The 20,879-nt window shown below is 44.4% G+C and overlaps 2 protein-coding genes across 2 annotated transcripts in view; one reads left to right on the top strand and one right to left on the bottom strand.

The window, feature by feature from the left end:
- Nucleotides 1–18: 18 nt before the first annotated feature.
- On the bottom strand, nt 19–6,202 carry orc5 (origin recognition complex, subunit 5). Its single transcript, XM_076158937.1, has 14 exons — nt 5,786–6,202; nt 5,321–5,413; nt 5,047–5,232; nt 4,712–4,786; nt 3,920–4,031; nt 3,449–3,579; nt 3,304–3,352; nt 2,941–3,031; nt 2,770–2,825; nt 2,156–2,268; nt 2,022–2,066; nt 1,815–1,925; nt 1,115–1,227; nt 19–990 (listed from the first exon to the last, which is right to left on the bottom strand). Exons 1-14 carry the CDS (start codon nt 5,897–5,899, stop codon nt 945–947), a joined length of 1,335 nt encoding a protein of 444 aa, XP_076015052.1. The 5' UTR covers nt 5,900–6,202; the 3' UTR covers nt 19–944.
- A 1,180-nt stretch (nt 6,203–7,382) lies between these two features.
- lhfpl3 (LHFPL tetraspan subfamily member 3) overlaps nt 7,383–20,879 on the top strand; it is a 22,099-nt gene continuing 8,602 nt past the window's right edge. Inside the window, exon 1 of the mRNA XM_076159026.1 lies at nt 7,383–7,785. Coding sequence (XP_076015141.1) covers nt 7,383–7,785 — 403 coding nt within the window. The remainder of the gene's footprint in view (nt 7,786–20,879) is intronic.

Genomic DNA, 20,879 nt, shown 5'->3' with positions numbered 1-20,879 from the left:
AATGGACATTGGCTCAAGGCCGTCCTGACATGAGGGCTAATCTCTCAGATGGTTCACTTACCCTGAGATACTCTCAGGGACAAGAAGGTCATGGGATTGGTGTGATGACCGCATGAGAACACTAATTAACCTTTTAGTATTTGTCTGGATCAAATCACTAAAATCTCAGTTGGACTGTTCACAGGTCGATTTTCAGAAAAGAACAAATCCACCACAATTCTCAAATGTTTACTGTTTATCTTCACTTTGAAAGAATAATTTAAGCATAAAGACAAATAACAGAAGTAAGGCAATATTTGCTTTGTGGGTGTGTGCATGCTCGGTCTGAAGGATTTGCAGCATAGTGGGCATAAATACAGATATAGACGACCTGTATGTCTGTTGGCTATATTTATTTTGTGCCTTCTGTTGCAAGAATGGAAACTGTATTTTTCAGTGCTTCTTCTCATTTACACAATAAAAAGTAAGAGTTTGAGTCTACTGTGGAATGTTCCTCTGCACACTGATCAAAGCCTTATTAACTTCCTGTGTTGGACATATGCAGCCAAAGTCCACAGTCCACACACAAACATTAGACTTCGATGCAAGGAGAGAAGTAAAATGAAAAGGATGAATATATATAGACTATAAATATAAAACTGAAACCAATATAAGTGAACTAGCCAACATGACATTTATTTTATATAAATCTACATATAAACGTGTCAGATCCCAGCAGGCTGTGGTTAAGGCAGGTCCATTCTGTGATCCCACATCTGAGCCAGATGGGATGAGAAATGAGCTCTTCCACCAACCACAAGGGGGCAGTGACACATAAGGAGAATCCTTTAGTGGCACAATATTAGTTTGAAATTCTTGTTTGTTTGAAGTGCTTGTCCTTAATTGTGTTTCTGTATGAATCTCCTTCAAGTGTGTGTGTCCTCTCTCCTTCACGTACAGCATGCTCACAGGAAGTCATATAGATACTTCACAATGTCAAAGGTCACCGTCCTGGAAGAGAAACCACACCAAGGACATTCAGAAAATTGCACTAGGTCATTGCCCTTGAATAATTCTTCAGTCAGTTTCAATCGTGTGTTAACCCTCAGCCAGCCAGCCACCCACCCACACACACCTGGATATGGCACAGATGAAGTCCATAGAAACAGCACACTTGTACTTGGGGGCATCCAGCTGGTCATCATGGCCGACCTGAGTCAACAGCTGTAAGGTCACCAGGGAGGAGATCTGAACGGGAGAGTGGGGAAACAGAAATTAGTCTCCGTTCCACTTCTTTAACCAAAGCTTTTCCACAATTTATGCAGAAACATATAATGATGAGGGCCAGTTGTGCAGATATGGGTCGAGCCTAATTTTGTCAGCGCATTTGATGCAGTGGGCCGTAAATAATAGATTAAATAAATAGAAGCATTTGATCGTGGATCCCAAAACACACAGCTGAGACGGTCTGGAATTAATGTTTGATTGAACACAAATATTACATTTGAAGTAGGAACGGGAGCGAAATTATGAAAATGTATACAGGACACTCTGATCATAATACAGCACATGGGCTTTCATTTTTTTATCTGCTGAATGGAAAGTGTGAAATGAAATAATTTTCTGTCAGAGCCACTTGCATACATGGAGAGTAATTAACACCACTGCTGGACTAAAAATGAGCAAACTCTGACCACTGCAGGGGTCAGGTTTAACTTTGGGCAATGGTGAGAAACGGCAATTGCTATGAAAATACCCAGATGGTGGCTTAACTGAGCCTGTGCCCTGTGTTAATATGAAAATAGTGAGGCGCCACTAATGGGCTGGGCTGTGACCTGGGAGAAGATGCTGGCTGTAGGGGCAACTCTGCTATCCACCACGCTGTAGAAAATGGCCAGCAGGCGGTCCAAAGGGAAAGGCTTTGGCCCCAGAAGGTGGTTACTTGTCTGGAGAGCACAAGATGATTGTAAGAAAATGATACACAACTCATATTCATGCTAAACTAATGAAACTCAATGTAGATGTTTGATCACAGCATTCACCTTTTCATGTTTCTTTAAGAAGTTTGTTTTCCTTATTTTCCCGTGCTGTAAAAGGAGAACAGAAGCACATTAATAAAATAAAGAAAATACAAACAGACTTTTCTGGAGAAGGACCAACAAAGACTTTGCATCACCTTGAGGAAGAAGCGTCTATCTGTGCGTGCAGGGTTGAAGGATGCCAGGTAGGCAGCGATTAACAGGAACTTGGAGTAATAAGGAAGTTCAATATGAGCATGAGCAGACAACCCTTGGGGAGGAAAGGAATGCAGGTAAAGTGTCAGAGTGTGTCAAAGCCTTGAATTCCTGTACACAATACATCATTAACACACACATACGACACTGTGCAAACTGCCAACTGATGTGAGAAGGCACACGGATGTTTCTACAGGCTAGGGATCGATGAATACTGATGTTTAAGGTTAACTTATCATAGGACATTTTTGAGGCAAAGGTGAACACATTTTAGTCTAATTGAACTTCTAACTTCATGTATGTTTTTCCATGTGTTCCGTGGAGGTGTTCAGTGGATTCACAAGTGTCTCTTCTACAGATTTCAGGTCTACTACAGACATGGCAGGCAAAGGCAAAATATCTCAAAAATGCTTACAAAATATACGTACAAACTACATAAAAAGAAGACAATGTGAGTGACTTAGTTTGGACACAATTTTCTGGAAAATCATTTCATTGTTTAGAATGGCCAGATTATCACTTTAAGCTTTTAAACAGTGTCATCACCAGTTGGTACCTCTGATGACTCCAGTTTCCTTCTCCTCCATTTGCTGCATCTGCTCCCACTGAACACTGAACAGACAGAAAAGAAAACGGACACTGAGCGGACACGACAGGCAGAGAGAGAGTCACAATATCCAAACTATGGTGATGTGAATATCTCACTGAGGAGGGTAAAGATACAGACCTGGACACCTCCCTGAGGTACACCGTCTGCATGGCCTTCTTCAGATGAGGCTCAATGTTTCTCCACAGCTTGTGTGTGTCACTCTCTTTCACTGAAGACAGAAAACAATGCAACTATAATGAATCAGTGTTGTTAAGTGGATTTCCACTCCTCTCTTATGTTCCTGTATCTTCAATGTAATTGTAACTAGGAGGGATGTTAACAGGAAGTCAAGGGAAGAATAATGGAAAGTTTCACGTTTGAGCAAAACTTAAAGAATATTCATGAAACTGAAAAACTGAAAAATTACTGAATATGAGAGGAAAATCATCCTCAAATGATGACTAATCCTCAAATTAATGAATTTAGTTCTTTGTGTTTTACCTTTTCCTTCTTCCAAAGGCTCACAGAATTTTGCAAAGTTAAGGGCGGCCTAGATGAAGAGAGAAAGAAATCAATGAAGCTATAGCAAAAGAACATCAAAGCTTCAATGAGAAGTCTGCATCATGTGTGTGTATGCATATCTGACCAGGTGGCGCAGCTCCCTGAGGTCTCGACAGACAGAGTAGAAGACTCCCAGCAGGATGTTGATGTAGGAGGAGTAAAACTCAGCTGAGTGAGAGGGGTGGCTGTCCTGAGACAAGATCTGCTGCAGCTCGCCTAGAGATGGATGTATGGATGTACACACACACACACACACACACACACACACACACACACACACACACACACACACACACACACACACACACACACACACACACACACACACACACACACACACACACACACACACACACACACACACACACACACACACACACGGTTGAATTTATACAGTGGTGTTTTCGTATCCAATATTCCCCCACAGTCGTTGCTAAAAGTGTTAGAAATCACAGGTACAACAGCTTCTCACACCCTCATTATTCACTGTGGTAGGAGTTATTCATGACACTGGCTGATGTGGCGAGTGTGTGTGAGTGTGTGAGAGTGATAATACCTTTGCTGTAGTCGGGGAAATGGAGCAGAAGGGGTTCAAAGCAGCCTGTGTTGGGCCTGAATTTATCCCACACGATTTCACTGAGCAGGATGACAGTAACATTATCTTCAACCTGGAATGAAAACACATTTTCAAAACACATGAATGCTTGCTCATTTGCAGTACTCAGTAACAGCATAAATACAAATAAAGCAACATCACTGACATTAAATAGGTTAAAACATTGAAACTCCACACCTCCGTACACCACACGTACTACAATGCGCGTCTGTTCTCGTTCTGTGCTGCTTCCATGACAACAAAAAAAACTCAATCTTGCCAGGAAATGCTATATATTAATAATTTCTTCGAGAGGATTATAAAACACAGTGGTGGTGGAGCCACACATCATCATCATCCTGTTATCCATCACATACAAGTAAAACTGTAAATCCTAATTATCACTTCAAACCCCAGTGTGGTTTGTATAACATCAAAGTGATAGATTTCTCTTTGCACTATCACAACTTATCACTGACAGGAAACCAGGCCACCAGGAAATAATTAGATTTCACAAAAATAAACTCAAGTTGATAAATAGCTTAGATAAATCCATAAATAATAAGTAGTTCTCCTGTACTCCTGACTGACTGGGGATTTTGTTCAAATGCTTACATTGCCATCCTTCTGTTATAAGAGCCATATGAAAGTGATCAGAAAGCTCCGCTCAGGGTCATTTGTTATTGAGGGAGCTTTTAAAGTTCCTCTTCATCATCCACCCAAAGACCAACACATTCTGCTGCACATTCTCACCAATTCTTGGAGACGTAGAAGAGCGGGGAGGAGATTGGCGTCCATGTCTCTCAGAAGCTCTGCTCTTTCCATTACCTGGGGGGAAGAAATACACACACAAGTCGAGCTTATTTTGTTGCCATTGCCAAGGTTGAGGAAGGGAGAGTCCCCGATGTAGTCAATGATGGGAGTTTGAAGTTCTTGCAAGGTTATTTTTGTACGTGTATGTGGTTTAGTATTTAAAAAAACTCTCAGTGCTTCACGACTTGTAACTTAAATTAATGGTGACAAATAACCAAACTACGAGCTTAAAGCACAGGCTGATGATCTTACATACAGTATTGCACACCACTTACGATATATCGCGTCTGCTCGGCAGGTAACTGTGCACACTGCTGTCTGTAGACGCGTACAAAGTCAGACAGGGAGGGGCTGCGGGGGAGCAGCGAGGCGGCATCGGAGCCAAACAGAGACAGCATCACTTGTTCAAACAGCAACGCAACAGAAACGCATTCAACGCAGCTGACTGTGGCATGAGGCAACTGGAGATCGAGAGAGTAGGGATGAGGAAAATCGATTAGTCTGCATCTGTGGAGTCAACACACGTCCTGTTGTTGGGTTGACTCTCACCTCTAGTTCCTTTAACAAAACGTGCATCACATGACTCTTCCCTGAGGCTCGATGACCATAGATGAAGATTGAAGGGTAGCTGTAGTACTGTGGCTGCAGGAAAAACAAACAATAACTATATTTTAAAATTCCATGAGTTCTAACAATGCTAATTTTACTATGTCGTTTAACCAGTGCCAAACATAACTTTTTCCAATCTAATCTAGTGTAGGGCTGCCTTTAATTACACCCATTTTAAGTCAACAAGTCAAAGGATTTATTAGTTCAAGTTCAAAGTCAATTGAAGAGATTTGGTCTGGATGTTTCTCTGGGTAATATTTTACATATACAGATGAATAAAATCACACATACTACTTACCATTAAACCCAAAACCTGCAGTTATTTTCAATCTTACACTAGTGCTTTATGAATCACTGTCGTAATCTTAGTATTATATAAGTATTTGTTGACACTAGCCTACATACGTTTCCCATCAGCGACAGCAGCGTCCCCGCCTGGATGTCTCTGCAGGGGAGCCTCTCTGCGACTCTCTGTAGCTTCTCCTCCTCGTAACCTGGATGCTGCAGCAGTGCGGCCATCCTGCTCTCTGTGTTAGACACCGTCACAGTGCTTATGTGTCGAGGTCAGGGCCATGCGGCTAAAAACTAACCAGGCAACGTTAGCTTAGCCTGCACTCACTGCACATTCACGGAGAAACTCGGAATCCGGTAAAGTAGAAGGAGCCTAAAAGATACTGCAAATTAATTTTAAACCGAAGATAAGTTGGGCTGGTGTCACAATGCCAGCATGTGAAACGAAACGTGTAACAAGATTAAAAATAAGCTAAAAATTAAAGTTGAAACTCAACACGAACAGCCGGACATGTCAAGACAGTTTCGCGCGCGCCTTCGGATTACGCCACCAAACGTTTTAGACCAGCAGCCAATCACAAGCGATGCTTCAATCGGGCATTCTGGGAAATGTAGTTTTACTTCTGAATACTGCTTGTCATTTATAGCTAAATTATGAATTAAAGACGAAGTACTTTGATATTTGCTGGTATGTTTGTGTATTATGGTTGGCGTCTTTCCTGCCGAAAATATCTATTGGTCTTACATATATGGATAGTTGTGTTCAATTGGAGGATATTTAACGAATATTAAAAACTATCAAAAAAATATACCATACTGGAGCATTTTTGCATAGAAAACAATAGCATTTGGTATTATTATAACATATCTGACACTATCTATATTTTTCCAGGATACACATAGCACATCAAAAGCTAAATATACGAATATTATAGGAGTTTTACAACCTCATCATTGAAGACACAATAATGACATCATAAACTAAAGACAATGTCATTTTGGGTTGCGGGTCAATGTTATAAACAGCTGCATGCATTACATTTTAAAAATTGTACTCCACTATATCAACATTTTAAATGTATATAGTGTACATTTCAGATTTCGCGGGTGGTGCTGAAATATCACGTCAGACAGGGATTAAAGGATGTGGGTTGGTCCTGTAAAATCCCAGGCTGTGGCTACACTCTGACTCTGATTCAATCGGATCTCAGCTGCGGTGGTTGACGGTCTGCCTGCGTCGAGCCCAGACTGACCGTTTCTGGGGATCTCACCTGCCACACAGCCGAGCCCCATATACGGATAAAGTGTTCGGTTTTGTCGGAATAACAGCTCCATTCACGGCTCAGGTAGGGGCGATTTTGATCAGAGGACTGTGGGATAAATCTGTGATTGGTCTCGTGTAGCTCAGGACCGGTTTCCCTGAGCTCACGGTTCGCTACTGTAGAATAACGCAAGCGACAGCCGAGGGAAAACACAGAGTAAAATCTAAATTCCTGAATGCGAGAGCGCAGTGATGCTTCCCGCACACAGGCTGCACTGTGCACAGCGACGCGTCTGCTGCTCGATGAGGAGAAGTTGTGCACAATAGTGACTATGCCATCACGAATCACGTTAGTTTGGTGAAGATAGATCAGTCCAGGACCGAGCTGTCCCCCATCTCACCGCCCGGATGATGATCCCCGGTGCCCCCACAACCACAACCACCACCACCATGCTTCCCGCTTCCGAGGCTGCCAAGATCTACCAGACCAACTACGTGCGTAATTCAAGGGCCATCGGTGTCCTGTGGGCCATCTTCACCATCCTCTTCGCTATAGTCAACGTGGTCTGCTTCAGCCAGCCCTACTGGATCGGGGACGGCGTGGACACACCGCAGGCGGGCTACTTCGGGCTTTTCCACTACTGCATCGGCAACGGGTTGTCCCGGGACTTGACCTGCCAGGGCAGCTTCACCGAGTTCAGCACCATCCCCTCCAGCGCGTTCAAGGCCGCCTCCTTCTTCATCGGCATGTCCATGGCGCTGGTCCTCACCTGCATCGGCTGCTTCGCGCTCTTCTTCTTCTGCAGCACCGGCACCGTGTACAAGATCTGCGGCTGGATGCAGCTGGCAGCAGGTAGGAGACTGATCCTGATCCTGATCCTGATCCTGAGTTGACAGGTGGAGGAACATTTAATTGGTTCAGTGTGGTTGTCAGTGTGGCCCAGGAACAGCCAGGGGTCCCTGAGTGAAGTTATGAGGAGATGGAATGAAGAATAATCTATTTTAACTCTATAATGATTGATTATTTTAGTATTCCATCTTATCAGCTGCTTGGGGGCTGGTGGCATGTGGGAGTGTGAAGACATTAAAACTGAGCAAATTATCTCTAGTTTATTAAGGAGGATTGGGGCCAAATTTATGGAAAAAAAGCATTCTGACTTTTTTTCTCTGAATTTCTTATTTCAAAGTTACAATTGTGACTTTAATCAGAGCTCTGATGAAGAAAAATGTCAGAGCTTTTTAATTATTTGGCTGCAAACCTCTTCCTTACCATCTGAACCAGAGCTGCAACTACTGATTATTCTGACTAATTTCCCATAAATGCACAAATTCCCATCTCAAGTTCCCAGAGTCAAACCTCAAATGGCTTCATCTCTGCAGGACACTCGAGGGGATTCAATTTACAATCATACACAAAAAAGAAAATAACTGAATCTTTGGCAAATAGAAAGTATCGATTACCAAATCAGCTGGCAATTTACAATCCATCAACCAATTAACCAAACCAACTAACCCATTCCTTACAGGCTTCATTTCACTGGCTAGATCTGTCAGAGTTGTGAATCTTCTAATGGACCTGTGTCAGTAAAACTCAAGTGTCACATAGGTCATGGACAAAATATTGATTACTTTGCTGAAGCGCCCATCAAAGTCTCTGGTTGATGTCTCTGTGTCCCTGGGCTGCACATTCTAGCTCAGAGATCAGTGAAATGTTCCAACCACGCAGTGGTGTAAACATACAAAATGGTTGATCTTATAACTCCTGGTGGGTTTCCATAGCAGCAACCATCCAATAGATCTTACATCAGCTTAAAACTGGGGAAACTAAAAAGCAAAGGCTGGTCAACTACGACCGACAAAACAAGTAATTCCTGGTGGTGTTTGCAGTAGAAGGCAAGGATGAGAAAGCAAGTTAGAATGAGTCAATGTGAGGGAAAAGAGGCTCTTTAAACTCACCATGCACGCTCAGACCACATATAAAGAAAGCAATGCAACAGAAATCAAAGCACCGACATGTTGGCAGTCTGCTCTGCTTTCTGCCTTTAATGATTTCTCTTACGCCAGATTTCCAAGATCTCTGTTGCCTGTGCACAGATTTTTGATTCTCCTCCAAATGATATCTGAAAATAATGGATGAGACTCAGCTTCTTATCTCTGCCAGCTCCTCAAACACTTAAGGGAAAACAACACTGAATTCAGCATTTAATCAGACTATCAGAAGAATTGGACTTCCTTTTGCTGCTATTCTTTATGTTATCCACATGACCTTGACTGAACATTTAAAGGTTTAATTGAATCTGAAGTATTTTCAAATGACACAATACAGGAAGCATTTCTTTGCTCTCTTTGTTCTGCCTGTAAATAAAGCAACATGCAGCCCCAGTATGAACAGACTGCAAATGGAAACTGATCATCATCACTAAGTCATTTTGAGTGCAATCTGTGCTTCAGACTCCGTTTCACGCCTTTACTGAGATGAATTCCCCCAACGCCACACTGTGCATCTTGATGTGCACTGTTCACAAATGAGAATATGTTGTCATAAGCAATAAGGATCACCGCACGTGTATATTGCATTTCTATTTTCGCCTGCAGGAACATACAGAGCTCGACCATCCATTACTCAGAGTTAATGTGATAATCAGCAATATGAACAGTAAATACACATGACAGAATCCCTCAGTGTTGAACTTATTAACCCAAAAGTTTTACTCCAACGCTCAGCAACTACAAATCGAGGTTAATAGCACCACAGGTCAGCTGCTTGGCCACATCTACACACTAACCTTTCAGCTCAAGACTCCAAACATTATTGTCAACAAATAGATGCTGAGATACAATGGAGACGCAAATTTTGATGCTTTTCCAGTGATGAACAGATGCTGAATTACTGTGATTTGCTATCATAACAACCTTTACAATCTGAGGACAATGAAGACAATTAGAATGTTTTTGTATGTTGTACCTTTCGTGGTTGCTTCACGAGAAAAGTATGGAGTAGATTCACCATAAAACTGTAAACAGCAATAACAATAATGACTCCACATCCTTGTCCATTGAGTCTGATGAGGAGCACAGAACCAAACGGCTTCTGATGCCACGTGATGTTCACTTTCTCCATTTTCCTCACTGTGCGGAGGCCGCAGATGTGTGAATATGAAACGCAAATCAAGTGCAGAAAAAAAATCTCCTTTCCAAATGACAGAGCTGATCGTCGCCTGTAGGTCGGCCTCACACTGCAGAACAGATTCGAGCAGGAATGGGCACGGCTGGGGACACGAGGTTCGTCCCCCAACAACCATCACGGGCGCTCCTCTCACGACCCCTGACATTGTTTTCGTCTGTCCCCTCATTCGCTTTCTGTCCCCTCGTAAGGCCTCTGGTCCTCCGTCTCAGTCCCCCAGAGAGGTTGAGCTTGCTGTGAAATTGGCCATTAGGATTTTCTGCGGAGCGATATGAGGTAATAGTCAGGCGTTTATCTCTGCGAGCTGTCTCAAATCCCTGTTTGATTGGGGGGAAAAATAGTCCTGCGGTTAGTTGAGGCTGTCAGGTGTTATCTCAGGAAGTGTGGGCTGCTGTGATGTGCTATCAAAGGCTGTACATACAGCTCAGAGGCAAGGATGGGACGGCCTGAATATGGGACGAGCTCAGGCTTCCAGATAAGATTACTAACAACGGTGATTAATTACTGCAGTAGAACGCCATGAGTTGGTTTGATCCTTTTGCAGCCTGGTTCAGTAATATAATGAGACAAAGCTTTGAGGAGATGCAGGGACAGACTTATAGGCCTTTGTTGCCTCTTCCAGTGCAAAGCAAAACAGCTTGAGGGGAACTCATACTTCTGCCAGGGCAGAGTAGTCATCCAATTATTAACCCGTCTCTGGGATTATGCAATTGAACAGGTTAGTGACTGGACCATGATTGACAATAATTAACTGGTGTTGTCAAGGCGCCACCATCAGGTCGCTTGATGCTTTCTTACAACGACTGATTGGGCGATACAGAAGAATTTATATGGAATTGATGTGAATATTTGCCACAGGAATAGAGAGTTGCCTAGTTTTATGAGTTGTTCATCCACAGAGCTGCGCAGCGTCTGATGGTGTGTTACTGAGGCATTTCCCGCACACTGGCCCTGTTCCTGTTTATCTCCTGGGTTTGGTCATGGGGCACTCTGCCTGCTAAGTGGTCCTCTAGAGAGAGAGAGAAAGAGAGAGGAGTTGGCATTTGGGGCCAACAATAAGAGATCCATTTGGTTGGTGGACGTTTATTGATCCAAGTGTTTCTCTCCTCTCCTCTGATAGGGGACAGCTGCCACTATGCAGGCTCGTTTGCCCGGCTTACTGGTGTGTATTTGACTGACAGCGCATTATGGGTGTGTGTATGGACAGCAACGACTCTGGTTGTGTTATGTTTGATGCATGACAACAAGGTTTGATAAAGCGTCTGGCTGACAGAGCATTGCTGTAATGAGTGCTTTGTGCGATTGTTTTACAGCTCTTCAGAAAGGTGGCGAGTTGGCATTGGGGGGTCGTTATGGTGATCACAATGCACCTTAGAGAGGAGATGGAACGGTATGAGCAGATGCTTATCACCTTCGTTATCTGTTTGGAAAGCTGATGTGAAAATTTAAATTTAGATACTGCAGCTTTGAATACATAGGCACAATAATGAAACACATCATGTTCAAGTAAGATTCAAGAAGAAGCAGAATATCTCCTCTTATGTGCTGCTTGTGTTGTTTCTGGTAACAACACACTGATCTGATCCTCATTGAAGTTAAACATCTAAACACAGATAGCGGTACATTTGAATTCTTATTTGGTCTTTTCAGCCAATGTTAATCACTCAAACTTTAAATAACAACATAGACTGATATATAGATAAAGATGTAATATAATGGATTTAGTGACAAGGAAACTGTTAGACTGTTTAAAGGGAGCAGATTCATTCAAAAGCCATATAACACATGTTGATTAAAGGTAAGATATTAGAGTGTTGCAGGCTACACAAATGGTTAAACTAACTCAATAAATGATTAAAATCATCTCACATCTAACGCGAGCGTCTGCTTGCATCAATGGAAGCGTCTCTCATTTTAAAAAGTGACGTAAGCGCGAGCTCTGTGCGTTTCCTGCCGTGCTCACTGTTAATGACATCAGCCAGGTCGGATCCTCTCACAAGTGTAATGACAGACCGGAAGAATCTGAGAGGCTTACGGTGATGTAACACGACATGAGCTTAAAGTTCCAGACGTGAAGGCGCCCGTGCTGAAGAAGCCATTAACCCAAAGCTTTGTAGAAGCCAGCGTGCGATGGGCTCATCTGAAGGTGTTTAGATTAAAGGCAGCCTGGCAGAGAAAGCAAAGCAGAGACAAGGCAAGCTTCTGCTCAGCAGGCAGAAACATTCTCACTCAGTTTCAGAGTCCTACAGAGCTTCAGCAGAGGACGTGGATGCATCTCTGCCCTGGAGCTGCTGTCTAGAAGAGAGATATGCGATTTGTGTTTAAAGGTCAAAGCCGATGGACAGCGATTTCACACCGGAGAATAAAGCAGGAACAGAGAGTAAAGCTGTGCTGTAGTGTGAGTCGGCACACTTAAAGGCCATGGAAGTCATATAAAGCTTAAATGACTAAAGAGCTATTAAAAATCTGAAAACAAATATTCCCATTTTGGATTTGTCAGCATTTTAAAGCCAAACACCCTCTGATCATCTCATCACTGACTCCGGGTTTATTTCTGTCAAATATCTTGTCATTTTTGATGCGATTGCAAAAACTTCTGCCTTTTTCAAATCTATTCTTGAAAAGCTGACAAAAGGTGACAAAAGGTGTTTTGATAAAGTTGAAGCGGTCAAAGTTGAACAAGCATTCTTATCTGCATAACAGAAAACATTAAACTTTTTGTAACTTTGTCACTAAAATCCCTGATATAAGAAGACAAACAAAAGAGGTTAAGACAGATGTGACAGAATTTGGTCATGGTCTGATCAATAACCTGTTGGATTTCATCACAGAGAGGTCAAATCTTTTTAAAGGTTTTTTGAGCAATAGACAAATCAAAAGTATGGTGCTTGTGCGTGCTCTATTGGGACGCCAGGTGTGCAAAACAAAAGAAATATGACCTTTCGGAAAAATGTCTCGCAGCTGATCGGCCATCTGCTCGACGTAGCCACGTGGGCCTGTGAATAAATGCAAGCGCGAGCGTGGGTGAGGCGACATCGCCGCACCGCAAAGGGCGACGCGCCGTTATGAGCCACGTGATCTGCTGAGAGGGTGAGATGAAAACGGTGTGAAAGAATTGGTTTCCGCTCGTCAGCTTCTCTGTGCACCGAGTAATTGCACAAGCAGGACCACAAACTCATATTACTCAGCCTTGGCGGAGGTATGGGCCCCTCTTTTGCCATTTAAGTTTGATTGCTTGCTTGTCGAGGTCATGAGCTGTTTGATGTACCTCGCCGATAAATAACTTACAGGACGAGCGGGAGCGTGATGGACTGATGGGACGCCGTGTCGCCTCCAGGCAAAGCGAGAGCGGTGTGTCTGATTGTGGAGTCACAAGGTATTTACAGCCTTCAGTGTGACTGACAGGCTTGATTGCAGAATAGTTAGGGGGTGGAATGAAGAGAGTGATGGAGATTACGTGAGACGAGAGCGTCGGGAGGCGCTAGGTTTGCCAATCAGATGAAATTGACGTCCAGAGTTTCTTCAAAGCGCTCTGTAATTGTGTCCCACAAAATGGATACTCCTCGGCTATCGAGGGAAAATTGCAAAGGAATGAACATTGATGATGGAGTCAGTTTGCGGTCATTGGTAAATATTCATTCGCTAAACAAAACCCTAATGGCCACTTTGCTTTAAGCATGCAAACACCAAATGAGTGTTGCTGACTGAAGTGAGGGGAAACAGCGTGCTGAGAAATGAGCTATTGTGTTTACGTTTGTACCAGATTATGGAAAATCAATCAAGTAAACTGTAATAGTTTTGTATTTTGGTTTATGGTTAATCGTTAATTATCTGTGATGTGATATTCTTTGTGAACCGCACGAAAAAGGACACAAGTCCCTCAAAAAAGGAGCGTCTTCTGGATTTTGTGCTGCATTTGCCAGAATGAGGCTCTATACATGTTTCATGAGATCCTGCTTGCCTCACTAACGTCTAGCTGAGGCGAGAGGAAGAGGCGGCGTGCGTGTGTGCTGGCACATTTTTAGTCCCTAGCGTCGTCCTTTAACTTGGTTGGGAATGACGGGACAGTGTCCATTTGTCTGACAGAGGCGACGACGACGACGGCTGATGTGGCGATAATGAGCTCTCTCCCAGGAGTCGCTGCAGGTTGTGCTGCAGCGTATATTCTGTGTTAGAGCTCAGTCACGCGCCTAACCAAATGCTCGTTATGGAGCGGCAGAGCTGCAAACAAACCTCCTGCTGGAAATATGCACAATATTTCTACCAAAGATACTGTATAGAAATGTTTCTCCTTTTTTCATATATAGGATTTGTATTGTAAACAGGAGGAAACCAGAAAACCTCTTGCCATAACAAAACCTGCATTTCTGTATACGTGTCCCTGTTTATAGCTCCTCTGGCCCTGAGTATGTCTTGGGATCGGGTCCAGAAGAGCTGCACAACCTGGATTTTCGCTGAAAACCGACTGAATTTGACAAATTAGGGAGCCCAGGTGTGTGTTGTGTCACTTTTCCCCTCTGCAAAAGAAAATGTACCCAATCTGCTGTTGTCTCCTTTTTTTGCACTATGCATCCAGCGGGAGTGTCACCAAATAGCTTGACTGCTCCCTGTTGCAACGAGGGATTGGTGACAAATCCCCCAGCAGGATAAAGTGATAATCTAGAGGAGCATAAGCTTCTCTCAGAGGAGAACAAAAGACTCACTCTCTGCTCCTCCTGCTCCAGTTGAGTCAACTTTATTCTATGAGGAGTTTTGGTTATGGGCCTGATATCTGTTTCAAACGCTCCACAACGCTGTCAAAAGCTTCATATACAGACACGCCACGCCCACTCTCCTCCAGCTGTATTGTAAGAACTCTATATCTATCCAATGATGTTTCATTTGGATATTGTTAAAATGTCATTGTGACTGAATGCCCAAATCTAAATTCTGGACTAAATCCATCCAGTTAATCCCAGCTGGGCTCAGATCTGATTGATTTCTCTCATTAACAAATTGCCAACGTCCTTCGAGTCGGACCAGTTTGCCTTATTTACTGGAAAGCCTGGGCTCTCTCCATTCACAGACACATTCAGAGCGGCCAGGACGCAGAAAGATGTTTTCCGAATTGGGCCTCATTGTCTCGGCTACAACCGAGGCAAACAGCCAAATTCAGTGTGTCCTCACTCACTTCATCTCAGAGAAGACTGAAAGCGGAGAAGTTTGAAGGACGGTGCTCTGATATGTTTTTAAATCAATCACGATGGGGCGCTGCAGTCCTTCTTCCTCTCAGTACAGATAACGACGGGTTCCCTCGCCGGCTCAACATCACTGTCAGAAACAGGAGTCCTCTTTCCGTCTAAAACAGTTTTCCCGTGTTTCAAAGCTGACGTGAGGCTTCAGCAGGCTTCAGTCCCGGGCGAGGAAGGAAGATTTACAGCGACCAATATTTCTTCAGCAGCACCTACGAGCAGCGACAATTCACTTGATCTTTCCTTCACATATGTTTAATGCTTCCAAATCCAACCCCAGTCAGCCTCGTAGCTCAAGTGCTCTCGTCACACAACATGACGTAAAACCCTTCGCAAACAGGCGGTGGAAAGTGTTTTCACGCACACGTCAGGTTTACTTCGTCCAAACTAAGCAGGGCTCCTCTGCCAATTAGAGCCCTGCAGTGCAGTAAATGCAGTCGTCTCTTTTGATTTAATTAAATCACAGAACTTGAACTCCTCCTGACTCTTTGTTTTTTAAGGGCAGCCTCATTAATTCTGAATCATGTGGAAATGTCACGTGTTGTAGAGCTGAAGTTGAGCTGCTGATTTGTGATATTTTCCTCTTTCCTGAGTCCTTTACCTGCAATTTGATTTTTGGGATGTTGAACTGCTGACCTCTGCTGGCTCGGGTCGTCTTGTCAAGGAACAGACCTGGAGACGCCACGCCTCATTAAGATTTGATTATCCCGTCTACCCAGGAGTAAAGTAATTAGTAGAACCAGGAGGGAGGAGGAGGAGGAGGAGGAAGACTGATTGCAGTCCTGGCCTGGACCATAGCTCATCCCCCTGAGTGCTTAGAGATCCATCTACCGGGTCACTAACTCAATCCTCAGCGGGACACAAACCCCTCAGCCTCCGCCAACATCTCCTGCTATCCTCAGACGACCAGGAAGTCTAAAAGCAAATACTGGGAGCTGAAACAGGCTCACCGCTCCCTTTGATGGGATGTGGCGCGCCGAACGCAGGAAACGCCAACACCAACCAGCAGGAGGTGGAACAGACTCTGATACTCCTTGATCCTTACAGATCACAGATGGTGCAGATCGAACACTTGGACGTTTATGTGGAGGGAATCAAAGGTTTGGTGACAAAGTGTGTGTGAAGTTGTTGCAGGTGATGTGATTTGGCTTCAGAAAGACGTAACAACAAAAGCACAAAGAAACCTCCATTAATATTTGCATCACAATCACAACGTTGAAAATAGTAAAACCATAATTATATATTCTGCTGTCCTCCCCTCTGCTGCTCTGCTGCGTGTGTGTGAAATGTAATTACGTGGCTGTCCTAGAAAGCAAATATCATCACGGCATGTGAATACGGCGGCGGTGACTTAACGTTCCTGATCCCCGCAACTCGGAGTGTAAACCAATCCCTGAGGCGTTTCCTTTTCTCAAAATCACAAACTGAGCTCGTACCTGCGGAACTGCAGCGAAGGCACTCCTCCTCTTCCTCCCCCTCAGTCTTTGTATGTCTCGTCGGCCCTGAACGAACTCCACTCCACCTCACCTCACTCACTCTCTCTCTCCAGCTTCATAACTACGAGATGAGGCGAGTTTGCAGTCCTTTTAATTAGGACCTGAGGGCAGAGAGTGAGCGTTTCACTCCACTGTTGAGAGGAATCCAGTTTGCAGCGTACACAACAAGCTGACATGTTACTCTGAGAACGGTTGGTTAGGTAAACGGTGACACCACTTATCCCTACAGTAAGGATGTACGGGACAGGAGTTACTTGCCATGCGGTGGTTGACGTCAATAAGCCAAATGTATGAACCAGCCGTCTCCCTCTCTGGGGGATATTTTCAGCTTAATCAAATCAATCAATTTGATGTGGGGTGACCAAACAATCTGACCTGCCTCATATAAACCCTTAGTGGAGCCCAGCTGCTGTTCGTAATGAGTGGAGTGATATCAGGCTTGAAGGTCATTTGGTAGAAATCTTCCTTTCTTGTTCTCTCGTCTCCATTTATCTGCGTTTACACTCCAAGCAGCTGACTTTACTGATTTTGAAAGGGGCTCCAAACTATGTGTAAGGTGTTTCCAGACTTCTGAATCACAACTTCTGCATGATTTGAAGACAGGCAGACCCAAATTCCAGCCTGATGTTATAACGTCAAAGGTCACTCACAGTCACTTTGATAGGGTCTTGATCAAACTGCCCACTGAGTTTCATGAAGATGAGTTGAAGTCATGGAGTAGAAAACAGCATGTGATGATTCAGAATGAGAAAAGAGACCAATCTGAAGCTTCTGACTGAATTCAGATTGATCTCAAACTCTCCACAGGTGCCTCCACTCTTCATCCACCAATCACACACTCATTTGCTGCAGACTGTCAGAGAGAGAGTGAGGGGAAACAAACAAACACACACACTCACAGTGGGCCTGAATCCACAGTCAACTATTGCCTCCCTTATTTGTGTTATCTGATCAAATCCTATGTCAACAAAGAAATGTCCATCAAGCTGCTGTTGGATCCATTGGAGCAGATTTGGTGTTTTTGTCACTGTGTCCTCTACTGTGAACTCTAAATGTTGTCAACATGTCCGCTCCTCTGCCACTCTTCTTCATGTGTCTGCCGGCCCCAGACTTTATAGATTTCCCATCTGGGGTTTATCATCGTGATCGTTGGAGCTGGGATGGAGGAGACAGCCGGCTTGATTTATCCTCCTCTTCCTCGATGAGGACGCAGGACAAGGGCACGGGCAACCCGTTTGAGAATGAGCGAGGAAGACGCCCAGAATCAGACTGTGTGTATGTGTGTATGTGTGTGTGTGTGTTGCTGCTCTGTGCCACTTTAATTTCCAGGACAGTTGATGGATCTCAGAGTGCACTCAGCATGGATTCAGTCGAGATCCTCTGCCATTTATCCAGTCAAGGCTTGAGGAAGATAAAAAAGCCCCTGCATCGTGTTTTGTCATCATGATCTTGTCCATGTCGTCGCTAAATTCCTCAGTCGCGTCTCGACTATGAGCACATTTCATCCTCAAAGAGCCGAAACCAAAACCCAGACCCATTAGGCGATAATCCACTTCCGCTGCTCAAAACGCTTTCTCAGCAGGACATAAACATTATGCTCGCTCATTTCCACAACACCGTCCACCCCATCAATCAATACCTTCACCATGGATCCGGCAGGCAGCCACATTGCTGCCCCAGACTGGCTGAGGCCTGCAAGCGGCCGGTAGAAGATTTAAGGGCTGCATCGAGTCAACCGAAGGTAAAACACAAAAGCCATTGTGCGTTTACGTCCTGGTGAAGGCAGCTTGTAAATGTCTATCTGCCATGTCCTCCTGACAGCAGAAGCCACCTTAAACACGACAAGAACGTTGAAGATAAACCGAACGACCGTGACTCCATCATTGTCAGCTGTCGAAAAATGTGTTTGCAAAAATCAATTCTGCTGGATTTCTCAGAGTTGGACGTCGTGTTACACTGATCAGCCATCGACGATCATAATGGTGCATTGAGGTGCAAATGAGGAGTCGCCCCGTGCTGTGCGGAAGAAATTACTAACAATGTTAACACCAAAACATGCTGATGAGGGGATTGTATCAAAGGAAGCTCAGTGGAAACTGGGGGGTAAAAATAGAATACAAATGAGGCTGCATCTTGGGACGACATCAAACAGCTCCAAAGCGCCTGAGCGCCGTCGCAGCGAGGGTTGTTATTGGATAAACTTAGCAGGAGGATGAGCAGGAGTGTTTGGATCTCAGTGGACTTATTTCACGTCCTCTGGAGGATGTTTTCTCGGGAGTGTGTGTGTGTGTGTGTGTGTGTGTGTGTGTGTGTGTGTGTGTGTGTGTGTGTGTGTGTGTGTGTGTGTGTGTGTGTGTGTGTGTGTGTGTGTGTGTGTGTGTGTGTGTGTGCAATCTGAGGCCACGCTTGTTTGTGGTCTCCATTTTCTGGAGGTCACAGATCGGAGAACACAGGCTCTACGTGAGCAGAGACTGACACACAGAGAGGAGGGGAGAGAGCGAGAGAGCGAGAGAGGACGTGTGTGGTTTTGGAGATGTTCGCAGCAGCCTCCTCGCAGAGTCTGCTGGTTACTATGGTGACGGCTCTCCGTTGGAAGCCTCCTATCACTTTCCAGGGAAGGCGAGCTGCTCTGGATCAGTCGGTCCTCAGGTGGATGGAAGGCTGGCACTCTGGGAATTGATAACCCACCCCCCCTCTCTGTAGTTCAGGGTGTCTCCATGGCAACAAGGTTGGATTCATGCCCCCACCAATCGGATTCCTTTAGGTGACAGCACAGGTCAAGATCCCAGCGTCCCTGCAGCACTGCAGCATCCCAGCTGAATGTAAAACACTTCAGCCCGCGAGGGGAAAATGCTGCGTTTACATTGACCCCTCACATAATTCTTCTTCTATGGAGCTCATTCAGGCGACGCGTACTGTAATACTTCAGGCGACCCTAGGTAATAAGTCTGGGACATTCACTCTGAAGACTGTTCAGTAGGTTTTGATTTAGCAGGCAGAAACTAAGACTGAAAAGGAAACTGAAACAAACAAATACTTCTACTTGGATCACATCTTCACACTTACCGGTAATAGACACACCATAAATGTGTATCCATGTAAAATTTCCTTTCTGCGTCCTTGTTACTTTACAGAGCTCCAGTCGACATCTGAGATAATGGTCTTAATTTCAAGGAATCTGGAAGTCCCCTTTATCCTCTGCTTTTTGTTCTGCGACAAGAGCTCGCCTCCATTTATGCCAGCTTGGTTTTAGCATGTTTTGGATTTTCTGTTTTCTATCACGTTGGGGAGAACAAAGAGAGGAATGAGAGAACGCACTAACCCATCACCACAGATCAGAGGCGTATTAGAGTTACTGAAGTGCAACGGAGCAATCCCCATCAGTCAAACATCAAAGACAGATGGTTTTTGGAGAGAAAACGAGGACGCCCTCGTTAAACATGCAGAGGAGCTGCCAAAGTCGTCTGCCGCTTCAAGAAGCGCCGTCACTACATCTGAGGGAGCAGACAAGGGGGACAGAGAGAGAGAGAGAGCCGATGAGCGAGATAGCACTTGGATGAAACAGTGATTGATGTACAATCAAACATGTAAAGCATCTGGGTTGATTAAGAATAGATCACTCACTGGATCGACTGTCAGACGGACTGTTTTCCTCGCTCCCCAGCTGAGAAAATGAAATCCTGCCTCTCACCCCATATGGCCGGCGAAGAGTTGGTCCCCATCCAGAAAGACTCGCCATGACAGTATCAAGCTTGGAAGAGCTTCAAAACAAAATGACTGAAGGCGGATTTGAGCTTTTGCGACAAGGCTTTACACGTGTTCCTCCTCAGTCTGCGATCCGTCCCTGACAGATGCTCGCATGTTCCTCACGTTCACTGATGGGAGGTGGTAATTAACGTGAACACCTGTTCCAGATCAGCTCTGATGTTCCACCATCCAGCAGGTTTTCGTCAAAAAGCCTCCTCTTGTCCTTGCAGAGAACAAAAGCTGCTCTGGATTATGGTCGTAATTGAGGGGTTGAGACATACGGTGGCAC

The sequence above is a fragment of the Genypterus blacodes genome, unplaced genomic scaffold (genome assembly GCF_046128005.1).
Source record: "Genypterus blacodes isolate CSIRO-AG114 ecotype Tasmania unplaced genomic scaffold, CSIRO-AGI_Gbla_v1 ptg000090l_1, whole genome shotgun sequence".
NCBI classification, from domain to species: domain Eukaryota; kingdom Metazoa; phylum Chordata; class Actinopteri; order Ophidiiformes; family Ophidiidae; genus Genypterus; species Genypterus blacodes.
The sequence above is the reverse complement of the archived record's forward strand: the minus strand, read 5'-3'. Positions and strand labels throughout refer to the sequence as shown.